Below are 16000 nucleotides of genomic sequence, written 5' to 3' on the forward strand. Positions count from 1 at the left end.
ATAACATAGAACTTTATTTATTCAGAGGGAAATGGCTGTGCAGCAGCTGCCATACAAAGTTAGAGAAATGCAGATGCAAAGTGTGCAATATACAAGGACAGAAATTACAAAGCAGAAAAAGTAAATGTATGGTAGCCTAAATATGAAATACAGTATGTAGCACATATGAACTGAATATAAACTCGATAACAGTAAGTGCAAAATGTAAGTGCTAGCTCACAATATGGTTCAAAACATAAAGACTAGCTGACTGTAAGGTGGAAAATTAAAAAATAACAATCAGTAGGATGCAAACAGTAAGGTGTAAATAGGTGCAACCAATATATATGATGACACAAACATGGTGACACAATGACATGTTTTAATAATTACAAAGTCAAGTTGTTGCCATAGCTGAACCAGAGCATACTTAATCATCTGAATGGGAATAAGGAGAAAATCAGCATTTGCAGATTTTTATTCATTTATTTATTTATTTATTTATTGTGCTGTTGTCAGAGTATCAACAACGTTTCCATTTTATTAGCTGGTTGACTGTTTGTCCCACAGTTTTAGCAAAGAAGGCTAGAGAGTATCCCAAGCGAACTTTCTCTGACTGTAAAATACATGAAGAGAAGAATACAGTTACCTTACAACAAATTCATTTCAATCTGTTGTCCTACTAGCAAAACTTTTGCACTAGCTATAAAGATCTGACATGTAGATAGCTTGACCTGTGGGCTATAAAATGCACATACGAACAGTAGCAACTTAAACAATATCATTCAAAAAGGGTAAGAAGAAGCTAAAAAATTTTCCTAGTCCTACCCGTCTTATTTTTATACATTAATCTCAGAAAATAAAAGCTCTATTTGCAGCCATCGGTGTCCCTGATATTTATCTCATTTGGCTTAAACAAATCAACCCTTTTGGACAGAACAAGAACAAAATAATCAGAACAGATGTGCCAAGACCATCAGACAGTCCACAAATAAGAAATAATCAAGTAGAAAATCACTGGTCCAGCTTGTAACCACTCAATTTTTCGTTTATGAAGAGGTTTTTTTTTTAGTTTAGATAAAGTCTCACATTTTTTCAGCTCAAACAGTAGGTCATATATGTGAGTTTTAAGGAGCTGTATGTATACAGGGAATCCAAGTGATGATAAACACATCCAGGGAACAGATTTGAAAGTGGTCAGTGTTGTCTCAAGTCTTAGCTCCTCTGGGAATTTGTTCCAAATGTGAGCATCATACAAGCTAAATGCAGTTTCACCATGCTTAGTTTTGACTGTTTGAGAGTAATTTTGATCTCATGTGCCGAGTAGCATCAATCAAAAATGTATAGAAATGGCCTGAATTAGCCCAATTTCCTATATCTACAAAGAACCTCAATAGTAATTATAGCTGCTGCACAGCAATGGTCAGGGCCGGGCAATTTTAGGCAAAATTAGGCAATTCTGAGCAACACACACACTAAAACAAAGCATATCACAACATAGAAGTTACATCATATAATTATGGCATGCCCTTCAAATTGTGGATGAGTGGCTGAAGTGATCAGACTCATAATATACAAAGGAAAGAAAAAACTCAAGAACAAGAAAATAATAACATCAACTGCTAGCAATTATGAACAAACTGGCCTGATCTAGCTTAAAGTTAAACATTATCCATGGTGACAAAGATGAAAACATTTTTTAAAATGTAAAAGTAGCTATTGGATAGACTCTGCATATTGACTGATAGCTAAGCCAAATAAACAGGGAAAAGAGACAGGGGATAACAGGGAAAAGTGTTGATAAAGAGTGTTTGTCTCTCTGCAAAACTGCCTGGATCATAATTATTTTAACCTTGGTAGTCTCTAATCCACATAGCATGATGCCTGAACATAGGACTTTCACATTAGAAAATTAAAAATTCTTCTTAAAAATATCTGTTCTGCCTTAGCTGAGGCTTGAACTCACAACTTCTGAAACTGAGGTCTGTTTTCTATCTCACTGAGCTAATTGGCAAGTGATAGGGCCTGTGTGGCTTCACAAATTGACTAAGCCAAGCATCAGGGTGCCAGACAGTAGCCATCCATGCCATGGAAAAGAAAATTTCAAAGTGAAAGTTCCAAAGCTGTAGCACATATGGTTGATTTGTTATGAATTTTCAAAGTTTTGAAGTTTAGAGGCTTGCTGTAGCGCCACCATCAGGACTATTGTCTTGTGTTTCCAGTTGAGGACATCTGGCATGGGACTGGACCTTTATGAAAAGTTTGGGTAGATTTCTTATATGGAAATGTTGCATGAGCTGAGGCTTGAACTCACAATCTTCAACACCAAGAACCATCCTCTATCTCACTGAGCTAACTGGCAAAGGAAAATGTCACATGTAGCTTCACAAATTGACTAAGCCAGTCACCTGTGTGCAAGACAGCAGCTATTAGTGTGTAAAGGCAGATTTCAAACAGCTGTCAAAAATTCAGTTATTAAGACAAAAATCCAAAAATACACAAATTGCATCTACACAGCATGGAGATGTCGGTAATTTGTTTGTAACAATGATTGATTTGCTCCATAAGTGAAAAACTGATGTTTAAAAATGCCATTTTTACATTGACTCCAATTGTTCGCATGATAGCGAAATTCAAAATGCTGTAAAAAATTCAGTTTTTGAGATAAAATTCTGATATTTTCCAAACATCATCTACCATGACTCCAAAATTTTGTCATTTTTTTCATGAACATTGAAAATGTATTTAGCAAGAATTTGCAAGTATATGTTTACAGTACCGTTTATAGTCAAACATTTTGATGCACTGTAGGCTCAATTTTTGATAAATCAAAAATCTGTTTGGTGGTGTCAATTGAGCAAAAATTGGTGGGGAGATAGGTTCAATAAGTTTTACAGTTTTTGAAAAAAACAGAGTGATGAACTTCATAATTTGCAATAGGTTTAAATGTACAAAAGTTTCTTCAGTATTGGGGCTACATTTTGGTGAAAGTTGCAAATCTGTAGCACATATGGTTGATTTGCTGTGAATTTTCAACATTTTTAACTTTAGAGGCTTGCTGTAGCGCCACCATCAAGACTATTGGCCTGTTTTTGCAGCTGAGGCGATCTGGCATGGGACTGGACCTTTGTGCAAATTTTGGTGATTTTTCGCACATGGGAAGTATGATTTCCTCGGAAGAAGAAGAACATGCAGCAAAACAATAGGGTCCTGCCAGGACCCTAATTATTTTAATAGTCTTAAGACACAGTGCTGCTAATTCCACGATTCCATGAGAAAAGATTGATAAATTACCAAATGATGAGTATATCACTGGTTCCCGACCTGGGGGCCCTGACCCCCACTAGGGGTCGCCAAAGTTTCACAGGAGGGTCATGAGGCTATCATCATTTGAACATCAGCTATATTCACTACTACAAGAGCTTTCTGTCTTTACTAAACAGCCTCATCCTGCATGAGAAAAGTTCACAGTTACAACCAAAGGGCAAATAGAATAATGGCCATGCATCAAGGGGAAGAAACCCTGAATCGATTAACAAATGAAGCCTATAAAGTGTGTATGGTTGTTAAAAAAAAACATAATGCTGACAGAAATTGTAGGCCTATTCAAACTCCCTAAAAACAGGGGAATTCATCTCTGATGTAATATTCACAGGAAATGATCCAAATTGCTTATTTTATACAATCTACAGGTCAATTGTGCAGTTAGTTGTTCTGTAGTGTTACTGTTATTAATTGAATATAATATGAAATATCCATAAAATAAGTCAGGCTTGAAAAATGATAAAAGTGAAGCCTATTAAGGAAAAAGGTTGGGAATCACTGGAGTATTGGCACATAATGACTTATTTTTACACAAACAATTACACATAGCCTAATAGAAATGTTGATGAATAAAGTCAGTGTAAGGATAGCTGACCCCAGACGCCTTAGGCTTTCTGTGTGTCAGCAGGTTTTGTGCTCATTCCAAAAATGTGTTTGTCAGTTTTCATTACTAATGCACAATATCAATTGACATAATGAGGTTACCATAAAATTAGTTGTGCATTATTGCATGATTACCTGACCTGGAGGCAGGGGTATAGCAGCAAATTCTGGGCCCTACACATGAGCAGTCTTTCAGGGCCCCCCTGCTCTTCATCTCTTCGTTCATGTCTCTCTCACACAAAGTCTTTTACAAAGTAGGTTTTCTTTCTTTTCTTTTTGGAACACTGAAAGACTGGCGCTCCTGCAGCATAAGCAGTCCCTCATTTGGCTCCACAGCCCTGTTTCCACCAAGCTGTCCAGTACGGTTCAGCTGAGTTCCGTACGCTTTTTCTCCCTTTCCACTTATGGATGGTAACAATGCAACTGTTCCATACCGTCACCAAATTTTACTCAGTTCATGAGTTGACGATGTGAATCCATCAACACACAGCGATACACTCACACCAGCCTATTCTGTTTTGTTCTAAAAATATCGGCATGCAGCCTTGTTCTGTGGACAACAAACGAGGTACAGACTTCCCTCTGTGTCACTAGTGATGAAGAAGTACAGCGAGTGCTGGACAGAGCGGTGAGTGAAACCAACCCTGCCCACATTTAAGAGTACTGTTTGCAGTGGAAACGCAAACAGACCTATGGTCTAGGTACCATGTCTGAGGGGTTACTATTGGTTCCAAAGGTACAATACCGAAAGTGTTTGGTGGAAACGGGGCTTACAGTACCTGTTTTTAAAGACCAATCCTGATGCAGGGGCAGACTAAACCATTTTGTGCCTTTAAGGGGTGAAAGGAGCCTCAGGGAGTTTCCACAGTTTTTTATAGTTTTTTTAGTTTTTTTTTAAGTTCAGTCTTTCAACAAATCTATTCAGCTGATTTTAATTTAATTATGGCACTAATTAGAAATAAAAAATTACAGACTAAAACAAATTTTCCATCTCAGGCTTTTCGCAGCCCACCTCCAGTTGGGGCCCTGTGTAAGCAGACCCACTTTTCCTCCCACTACAACGCCCCTGCCTGGTGGCCTTGTCTTAAAGATGGTCTGTGAGTCTACTTCTAATTTTAGACACTTATCAATTCAGTTTTGTGTTTAGGCTATATGTTGTCTAAATTAATATGTTTAATACATTTACCACACAGCAAATCAGGAGATATTTGGTATTCCAGCATAGAAAAACTACAGAGACCAGGAGACACAGGGGGCTCAGCAGCTAATTTTCCTCCTGGGACCTTCATTCCATACTTGTGTGGCGTTGGAGTGTGACATGAATAATCAGCCAGCTGATGGCGCCAAAAGTCCTTCAAATTTCTGATGTGTGTTTGGGCAACTGCTGTCAACCTGAAAGGGTGTATTCCGTCATTACCACTTTTCAACATACACATAATGACACTATTCAGTGTGGAACTTTATGTGCACTGAATTCAAAAGGTTAAATAAATTATTTTCATAAATTCAAAAAATATCAAATTATACATTAGCTGAATTATACTACTACTACTACTACTACTACTAATAATAATAATAAGTATTATTATTGTATTAATAGTATTATTATTACCGAAACCCGCAGTCCTGTACAGACACACACTACTAACGGCCTGTGTGTTTGTGTGTAAACCCCTCCCATTAGTAGAGGATAGCGGATGACAGATGATGCGCACTGTGCGCCAAGCCGAAAACAGCGCGCTGCGCAGACAGGGCGCACTCCGCAGCGCACACACTAACATCCCATCCATACAGACGGACACATGCTATCTGATCCTCGTTGTGTGACAAGGAAATGGAGTTAAAATAGGTACACTAATTTACCTTATGGACTGAACGCAGTGGCTGTCGCTTTGTTTTTTCTGAACTTCATGCCCAGACACTCAGGAGAGAAAATGTGGAGATACACGAACTTGTTCGCCTGTCTACTGGTTTTATGTAAGGATGCATCTTCACAGAGCAAGGTAAGGAATGACACAAAGAAGATAAGAATTATTTAATTTTAATTCCCCATGCATTATTGATTTGTATTAAGATATTGGAACACGGGCTGTTCACAGTCAGTGAACAGTCAGATAGTCAGTGTTTCAGACAGTATCCCACTTCTATTCTGCTCAACGTCACCTCTTCCGTGTTGTGGTGCCTCTGCCTCAGACAAATAAGTGATTTGACCAACATTGCCCTCAAGCTAGACCTTTAAATTTTCTGTCTAAAGCCGGCAGATGGTTCAGGCTATGTGTCATTTTTTCTGATAATCTTGCCAATGAGGGCTTTTGTGTTACATGAGTAACAATGGGTTTATGTAATGACACCTCCTGTGTGTGCCAGCAGAGTGTGGGAGAGATGGCACTCAGTGGGCTAACAGTAATATCTGGCTGCCCTTGTTTGTACAGCTGCTGGACTCCAGTAACCCCTCACTCTCCCTCAGCCTAATCCAGCTCTACACACACACACACACACACACACACACACACACACACACACAAACAGACAGACACAACCAGAAGATGAAAGACATGTACAGTACACATTATAAGACCAGAGGCTCTGTCGTGTACATTTATGGCCATGTATGGTGTGTGACTGTTAACAACTGTCTGCTGTGGATACAAAGCCAAATCAGCAAGAATTTAGGTCAGTGCAGAGTAAACTCCCCATAGTAGTAGTAGTTAGGGAGTGGAAGGCAGTATTCATTATAGTAATACTCCCAGCGGTACGATTACAGATGTTCTCATTTACTTGAACACATTTGTCCATTCAGAAGTAACATTTTCCAAAAAGCTGACACACAATTACATCAATCATCACACAATGGACAATGCCTGTGCCAGCTGTTGATACTTTGCATAGTTATATTAGGTGCCAAAAAAGGTAAGCAAGCATATCACAACACTAACTGTATTCTTCTCTCCAGAGGTGATTTTATGAGAGATACCACTCCCTGCTGCACCTGCACTTTTTTACAGCTTTTTAGATTCCCAGTTGAAAAATGTAAAAAAATAAAGCATTCTTAATTAATTTATTTTGTGTGTAGCTTATTCCCATTATTGAGTAAGACCTACAGTAAGCACCTAAATAATGCCCTGTATTGAACTACAATAAGTATTCATTGTGGTTCCGCTTTTGTGCTGCATTCTCTTTTCACAAAAGAACCAATAAGTTAAAATGTCAGCCAAACTCAGAATACTCATAAACAATTCTTTAATTGTGCTCAATCAGATTTTTCCATGTCATCCTTTTTGTCTGGACCGCTACAGCTATTTAGCTTTTGACATAGTCTTGTTTTCATACTTTTCAAAGTCAGAAATGCTGAATAACGGTCTCTTCCTCCCCTTACATGCTGTTTTTCTCTTGGATCCACGCTTGCAAATAGCAACACAGAGGTGGCATCTTCTATAGGTGGAAACAGACTGATTGCTGGTTGAAGAGTTGTGTAAAGAAGTTTCACACAAGGGCATTAGAAATTCAAAATTATGGAAATAATCTCTATGAGATATTGTTGAACACAGTTAATCCAGTCAAGTTTGGGGGCGTCTGTGGCTTAGTGGACAGAGCAGGCGCCCCATATACAAGGCTGTAGCCCGGGTTCAACTCCAGCCTGTGGCCCTCTGCTGCATGTCACTCCCTCTCTCTCTCTCCCCCTTTCACACTTGACTGTCCTATCAATTAAAGGCAAAAATGCCCTAAAAAATATCTTTAAAAAAATAGAGTTTGGGGTTTCAGAAAAGAGTGTGAATACTGTGTGAACTACTGAAAAAGTGTTAACACATTTGCAAGACAGGACTTCTGCTGTGCTGAGAAGGTGATGATGAATGATGAAGTGGATCCCAGTTTCATTAAAAATGTCTGAGCAATTTAGAAAAACTGTAATTACATCAGTGACTGGTGCGGCATGTGGCAGTGTTTGTGTGAAGTCTTTGTGGCCAAAAGTATGTGTTTGGTTTGGTCTGGGCCCCCCTTGTTTCAGTGATGGGAAATCTTAATGCTGCAACTCATAGTGATATTTTAGACATCAGTTCTTCCAAATTTGTGGTAACAGTTTATGTTTGTCCCTGCTCAGACTGATTATACAAAGATTTTCTAAAGAAAGTATTCCCCAAAATGATCCGTATTTTGTCCTGTCATTTATGTCTAAAAGAAAGGGGCAACCTGGTGTCCTGGGGGTTTAATGCACTGAACATGAACCACAGCATACCCTGTTGGCATCCATCCAGGCACCTTTGCTGCATGGTTTTCCCCAGCTGTCTGTCATCTACTGTCAACTCATTAATACAAAAGTATAATATGCAACCAAAAAAGTTTTGAAAAAATGCAATCATTAACAAAATTAAAAAAAAAAACTTGCATATTAATAATTGATTAAATGAAATTCATACATTAAAATTGAAGAGTTTTGCAAAGGCAACTGAAAGTTTAGTTCAGGGGTCTGCAACCTTTGCCATTAAAAGAGGCATTTTTGACCAAAAATAATTTGAAAAAATCTGTGTGGAGCCACAAAACATGTTTGAGCCTCATAATCAAGGTAAATAGCCTATTAAGTCTAAATTAGCGTATACTTATGGTCTAAATAAGCATTTGTTAATATGTTTTACCACAAAGTGGCCACTGTGCAAGGCACTATTAATAATTATCTGGTAGTTAAATTTTGCAGAGCTGGCAGTGAGAGCAAACAAATCTGTCCACGCACTACTACATTCTCTATTTTATTCAATTTACTTTTTTGGATTTGGCATCCATAGCTAACCAGCCACTGCTATCCAGGTTCAGCAACATTTGGATTCATAGAATGAATTTCCATAGACTTCTTTTCTCAAAGGCTCAAGGAGCCACCGGACAGGGGCTAAAGAGCCACATGTGGCTCCGGAGCCACAGGTTGCCTACCCCTGGTTTAGTTATAATCCACTGTTATTTTTAGCTTTGCATCCCTACAAAACATGACATATCTCTCCTAACAGCACCATCCATCATAACGCAACAGTGTCACAGCTCTGGTGGAGACACCCAGTCATAGTCTCTGTCGCCAAACTGGTGGCACTCGCATTAATGAGAGACAAAGAATGTTTAGAGGAGGGCATGGAGGGTGCCAGAGGGTGGCGTGGGAACCAGTGCGTGCACCTGCTTCATGTTTTGGTTGTAAACAAACCCAGGGACAATCTGTGCAAGGTCGGCTGAGGGCTAGGGAGAAGAAAGAGCAGACTGGGACATTAAGTCTGGCTCAATGAAACAGTAGTAGAGACAGAGCTTCATGATTCATTTACAGGTTCTGTAATGTGCCTCATAGTAGCCATGGATGATGGACACAGCATATGAGAAATGACATTTTGTCATGCTTTGTTATGCCAACATGACTTTATTTAATTGCGGATGCCACATGGTGCTTGATGAAGAGTCAACAGTATCGGGGTGAAAAAAAGTCAAGTATCGAGTTTGTGGTTAAAACAAAGCTGCAAGCTGTTGGAAATGAGAGGGAGCCGATCGACCTGGGAAAATCTGCTTTTGGTGACAGTGTGAATGGGTCAACATTTACTGTACAATCCAGGTGCACGGCCCTGCACATGAACAGGGTTTCACACAGGTCTGACACAGCTTGGCTTTAGTACAAAATGTACAAAACATGGATATTATAGTCTAGCCTGTTCTCCACCATAGACTGTGGGTATGACTTCTAGCTCCCTCACATATGATTTTAACTGTTAGCGTGTCCATAATGTCCATAAATATTATGTGAACGAATAACATTTCAAACTAGCTGCAATATGTTCATCGGTGTAATCAAGGGCTGTATTGCAAATTATAGTTAGAAGTAAAAGAGGAGTGGATAGGGACCAAAAATCTTATTATGAGCCATACAACAGCCTTGTTTTTATTACAGACTCATTTACACTCCACATGTTCTCAAATGTTCCCTTTCTTTTCCTCAGGCGTCTATGCCTTCACATAGTTTAGGCCATTTTCTCCCCAGATCCCTTAATCCTTGAGAGCAAGATATATGATCACAGATATGTTTCAAATTTAGATTGTCTGTTGTCTGGAGTGCACTGGATGTCCTAATTCCTGACATGAGATCTCTCTTAGGCTTAACTCTTTACAGACCTGTGCCCTTGTACCCTGTATTCTGTTTACAAACATGGATGAGAAAACTTTGAACCCTCAGATACCCTTTGGGCACATTCAGTGAACTAAACACTCATGCAAAAATTGTTTTCTTCAATCTGCAAAAGCAGTGTAAGCAATTGAAGAGGCTTGCAGCTCTCTTTGTGTGACATATTCCTGTCAAGGAGTATATGACCCAAAAAAACAGAGCCATATTGTAATTTTCAGATGTCACCATGTCTTTTGTATCAGGCAGTGATGAGCAAGTCGACCCACAGCGTGCCAGACCCACAGATTGGGTGGATTTGGGTAAGCTTGTTAGAAGGGATGCACGATAATTTCGGCACATCGATTGATATTGGCTTTGAAGGGAATCGGTCAACATGTTTTTTCTTGAATGAATATCACATACACTGAAAAGCATTGTATTTAATGTCTCCATATGATGGTGGGCCACATGATAAGAGTATGCATGTATAATATGATGTTAATTCCACTACAGAGGAGACTTTATGATCACTAAAATTGGCCAAATGAGTTATTATGTATCGGCATATTGGAAAATGGCAAAGAATCCAATATTGTGCATTCCTACTTGTTAGAAGATATTGCAGGTGTCAGGTGGGTGTGACAAAGCAGGGTTCTGATTAAGTTATTAATAACATACAGAAACATTGTGCAGTCATCTAACTTCTAACTTATTTTCCCCCTCTTTCTGTCTGTTACTACTTACCCCTTTTCTGCCAACATGGAACCAATTCAGTTCCAGTTCCAGCACCTAATTTTGAAATGTTCAGAGCATTTTGACCAAAAATAAATTGGCCCAGACCCAGAAAAGTTTATTCTCAGCTGGAACCAAAAAATAGCAGTTTTTCATTGAACTGAAGTGCGAACCGTGAAGACATCAGTGGGTGTGTCATATTCTACAGGTTGGACAGAGAGGATGGAGAATGCAACAATGGAGTAGCCAAGAGAGAAATCGTCTTGAGTGTGCAGTGGTCTCATTAGTAGTTGGTCCATGCTTGTTTTTTGGGTAAAAACAATGATCTTTAATAACAGAACAGTTTACATGTAATCAATGTAATCTGCAATTTTGCAACTATTATTTACTTTGGTTGTGCGTTGTGCAGCGCCCTCTGTTGATGATACATCCTTGATTACAATGGTTCTGCTCAAAACTTGAGGACACAGGATGGTTAGCTAGATAGCACCAAGATTCTAGTAATCATGAACAGAACCCATTCAAGAACCAGAGCTAATTCAGTGGAAAAGGGGTATCTCTCTGTCTGTCTCTTTCTCTCTCACTCTGTCTCTTTCACACAATAAGCAGATTAATCATCAGCACTGCTGTGCTCAGGCTTTCCCTCACTCGGCTTTTAACCTGGAATATCTGTTGAAATCCAACATATAAATCTCTCTGGCCATTATGTCAGGTAAAAATATTTCCCTCTGCAACTATGTAAGCCTAAAAGCATGTCCTAACAGCAAGCGAGCGCCTCTCCGTCCACACTGAATCCTTGTAAATCCTTATAAATATGCACTTCTGTAGCATCATGTAAACAAACCACTGTACCTGTCAGCTGTGTGCTCCTGTAAACAAACCACATAGGTTATCAGCTGCGCACTCAAGATCATACTTCAGACATAACCACTTAAAAGATAGGTGAGCACTTGCTCTCTTCCTATGTTTGTACTTTTTAAACAGAAAATACTCGTATTCCATTGTGATATTTACTAAAATGACATACAATATAGCCAACAGCAAGTTAGTTATTGGTGACGGTCATTACCAGAAACTTTCAGGTCCAGTTTGCAGGTGTGGAGTCGAGTTTGGGTCATTTATTTATGTTGATCTAAGATTGATTGATCTAAGACAGGTGGGGCAGATTGGCTCTTATAACGTGCCAATTTGGTTTTAAAAAGTCCTCACATTGCATACCACTGCATTAATGGCTGGGGTCAGGTTGGAGGTCTATGCCTTGATCTATATGCACCAACAAGGAAAGTAAGGGTGTTGGGGTTGGAGTGGTGTTGGTGCTGTAGTGCATCTTATTTAATGAGAAACAGAGCTCACATCCAATTATAGACCTACACTTAACATTCATTTTCTGTTAATTAGAACAGCTATCGCTCCCTGATCTTAAAGGAATAGTTCAGCATTTTGGGAAATAAGCTTATTTGCGTTCTTGCTGTGAGTTAAATTAGAAGATTGATGCCACTTTTGTGTTTGTATGATAAATATGAACTAACTACCAGTAGCCTAGCACAAAGACTGGAAACATGGGCAAACAGCTTGCATACAACAACAAAAAGTTTTAAGTCAAAAAACAAAGACTTTGGGGTTTCATGGGAGATTATGTGCCGCACTATTTCTAGGCCAGATGGAGAGAGAGCCTCTCTCTCAAATTCATATAAAACTGTAAAATTAGGAAGTGCTGAATACATTTAAATGTTTTAGTGCCCTGTTTAGCTGTAATCTGAGAGGTTTTTTTTAACAGGAAGTGGGTGCCGTACTTTTCCTGTATTGTGTAAGTGAAACTAAGCAGCACCAAACCGGTCTCACTCCGAAGCCTGGGGGCGTCAGGGAGAAATGCGCCGGGACAACAATGAAAGTTACGGTGGCGAGAAGTCGAGTAAGATGGGTGGGGGGGATGGTGGTTGATGGCTCCAACAACCATTGACTTTAACCTGGGAGGCTCATGTTTGCTTCGCATAAGACTGTAAAGCCAAACCCTGTTCTTTCTCCCTAAAGCCAACCACATGCATGTGCTGGCTAAATATAACCACATGCATTTGTTGCAAATTTTTACTTGTTTTTTTTTTTTTTCATGTAGCACCAATTTTAAAAGTATTTGTGTCTTCCTACTGCAGCCCAGCTTTATGAAAAGACCATCTTTCCAGCAGTGAAATACTTCTTTAAAAGTGTTTAATATATTGCTTGTGGTGAGGCTGTCGATCAGATAATAACTGTAGCTGCAGTGAAAACAAAATATATGATCTTTTTTTTAACATGCTTTCATTGTATTAGAGTATGTATTTCCATTTCCTTACTCAAACACAAATTGAATGTACCATTGTTACACAAAACAAAGGACTGAGGGATTTTTAAGCAGCAGTCATGCCAAACAATAAAAATTATTTTATTGGCTTAGATAAATGGCTATGATTAGCATCTGTACCTTTATATTAATCAACTGTTGGCACTTGTTCTGGAAGGTAACACTACCCACAGGAAGGCCAACTTTTTGGCTGAAAGTGTTTATTTTTTTTAATGGTGTACAGTATCTGGAGTACAGCTTTTTAACATCTCCCATGAACATCTGCTGTAACAAATCATCTGGGGAAAAGGCTTTGGCAACATCTATCATTCCACTCATTGTTGAGGACACACACTAATAATTAGGAAAGTGTCTTTTTGTGCTTGTGAATGGATTACTACAGTATAGCATGTGGGTTGTATTAGGGAGCCATATTGACAGCTTGATTTGTATCTGTGTGTTTTCACAGGATTTTCACCCTCAGACTGATGATTTGATGATTGTTGGCAAAAATAAAGCAAATGTGGAAATATGTAAAAATCCTGTTCAAAGTTTTTTTTTTTAATGTTCTTGTGGCCAGAGAATAACTTTCACATCAGTAATTCATTAAGTCATTTTATTACAACAGTATCTTAAATTTTGATGTTTCCTTTTCTCATTTATGTGCCATGATATTCTGTGAAGACTGGAAGTTCAGAGAGTGTCGGGACACGTACACAGAGCCAGCAGGAATGTAGATATGTACCTGCAAAAGCAGCGGGTGCTTGATACACTTTGTGTGCAGCTAATTAACATCCCCGTGCTAATGCCAGTGTTGTTGTTTATAGTCTGAGCCACCGAGCTCATGTTTTATCTCCAGAATGAAGGCTTTAATAGAATCCCTCCCTTTGTACCAAATTGATTAATTAATTAATCTTTACAGTGGCACAGTAAGACTGTTTATCATAAGCACCACAAATTAGATTAAAATTCAGGCAGACTCTTTGGACTGGAATGTGGATGCCGGTTTTGGTCTTAAGTACCTTTGACAGGAGATGATGTGGATTTTAAAGGGATAGTCCATCCTGTAAAATCACAGGCAACTGATGGGCTTAAGACTGATTAGAAATAGTATTTATGCTGCCTTTTTTGTGCATTTGTGGGAAAATAGTTAAAAAAGCAAAAAGGGAGGGTTTCAATTAGCTATAGGCCAGAGCAGGAATCACAGCAAAAGTGCTTGTGTTTGAAGGTTGGAACATGCAGCTCAACTACTGAGCTTTGCCACAGGATACCGTGCAGTTGTCCCAGTGATTCCCCCAGCTGGCAAAGCACTACAAGCAGAGGATATCCTTGTTTATATGAACAAGGCTGCAGATTCAACAAGCTGGTGCTACTGAAACACTGACTTTAACTCTGAGGCTAGCAAGTGCAGCAGCCGTTGTGTAACACATCTTGTGTTTTTAGCAATCCTGAGCACAATTGGGGTTTCACTTCATCACTGTCAGGGTGTGTTAGCTGTTAAAGGCTGCAGCCGTTGATCTAATGGAGCTGTCTGCGGCTCTTTTCCTCCCATTGTGCAGCCATGAGTTTGTGTTTGAGCCGTGTTCTTTTTGACCTGAAACTTGACTTCACTTGACCGCAGAGGTCAAAGCCAAAGACTCAAAGCTCAAAGCATGCGTTAAATACTCTGTACTCTTAATTATTAGCACTCTTAATTGTGTTGCCTGTTCTCATGCTGGTAGGTCAGCTTGGCATGAGATGCTGGATGGTTGGTTAGGCGTACCTGCACATATGATTTGACAGGAGAAGGAAGCAGCTGCTCTGATTGGCAGAACAATTCAGATTTCTTATGATAAGATGCTGACAAATCTTTCTCCTGCAGTAAAGCCTGCAAAGTAATGGTGTAGTCCTTCTTGACCTGACAAAGCATTAAGTACTAAAGAAAATCTGTCTGGAATTTCTCTGACTTCTCCAAATTTAAAGCAACTTAAGCTGATGTTGCTATGCAGCAGTCAGTGTTTGGCTGGGGTTGAACAATGCAGCTCAGCATGGCCGTAGGCATAGCCTCAGCTAAAGAGGTTTAATCTGCTAATCCACTCTGTTTTCATGTGGCTGTAGGATTTGTCAACCTGCTGCCTTTTCGCTTGACATGGGTCAGAATCGGCCAGGCTCTGCACACAGGAGTCCTGCCCCATCAGACCCCCTCCCAGTATGTCTGCAGTAATGGAGGGTAAAGCACACACCCCTCCACATCTTCCCCCATCTCTCAGCCTGCATTCCTTCACTAATGAGTCCCCCACCACCTCCACCTCTACTTCTCCTCCCCCGTACCTTCAGCCTGCTGCTATCCTACAAAGACTTCCAAAATTGTTAAAATCGTAACTATGGAAAGCCATTCAGTATCAAACATGACCAAATCCCAATGTCATAACTCTAACTACCTAGTCCAACTTTTGCTTCTGTCATGCACTGCGGATTGCTGTAAATGTAAAGAATTTTTCCCTATCATGTATCATTTATGGTTATTTTGCTCATCATCTTTAAAGGGATACTTCTGGAATTTTGTATTGCACTTCTCTAAATTGGATGACTCATAAGGTTTGAAAATAAAAAGATCAAAATCGAGCAGCAGAGGCCAGGTTGTCCTGACTTTCATGGTGCGTTCCTGAAATTTTAACTGAAAACTACCCCAACCTCAAAATCCAAGATGACTCCTCTGTGGATTAACAGTTGTCAAAGTTGTAGTAATATACTAGGTGGTAGCACTTCTGTCTCCTATAGTTGTATCTCGCTTGAACAGCGCTACACTGCTCCCATGATCACCGGTGGCACTGCTCCATTTCATCCATATCCATTCTCGGAACCCATCGGCTGTATTCGGCATCTGACTTCCGGCAGACGGCGATACAGCCTCTGGGGCTCTGGGGGCAGACCCCTGATTTTTT

At 39.5% G+C, this 16000-nt stretch overlaps 1 protein-coding gene across 1 annotated transcript in view; it reads left to right on the forward strand.

The window, feature by feature from the left end:
* The first annotated feature begins 5613 nt into the window (after window positions 1-5613).
* The window catches only part of olfml2a (olfactomedin-like 2A), a 48737-nt gene continuing 38350 nt past the window's right edge, over window positions 5614-16000 (forward strand). Inside the window, exon 1 of the mRNA XM_049578780.1 lies at window positions 5614-5909. Within this exon, the coding sequence (XP_049434737.1) occupies window positions 5817-5909 (93 nt within the window). The 5' untranslated portion in view covers window positions 5614-5816. The remainder of the gene's footprint in view (window positions 5910-16000) is intronic.

This window comes from Epinephelus fuscoguttatus, linkage group LG6 (genome assembly GCF_011397635.1).
Source record: "Epinephelus fuscoguttatus linkage group LG6, E.fuscoguttatus.final_Chr_v1".
In the NCBI taxonomy this organism is placed as follows: Eukaryota; Metazoa; Chordata; class Actinopteri; order Perciformes; family Serranidae; genus Epinephelus; species Epinephelus fuscoguttatus.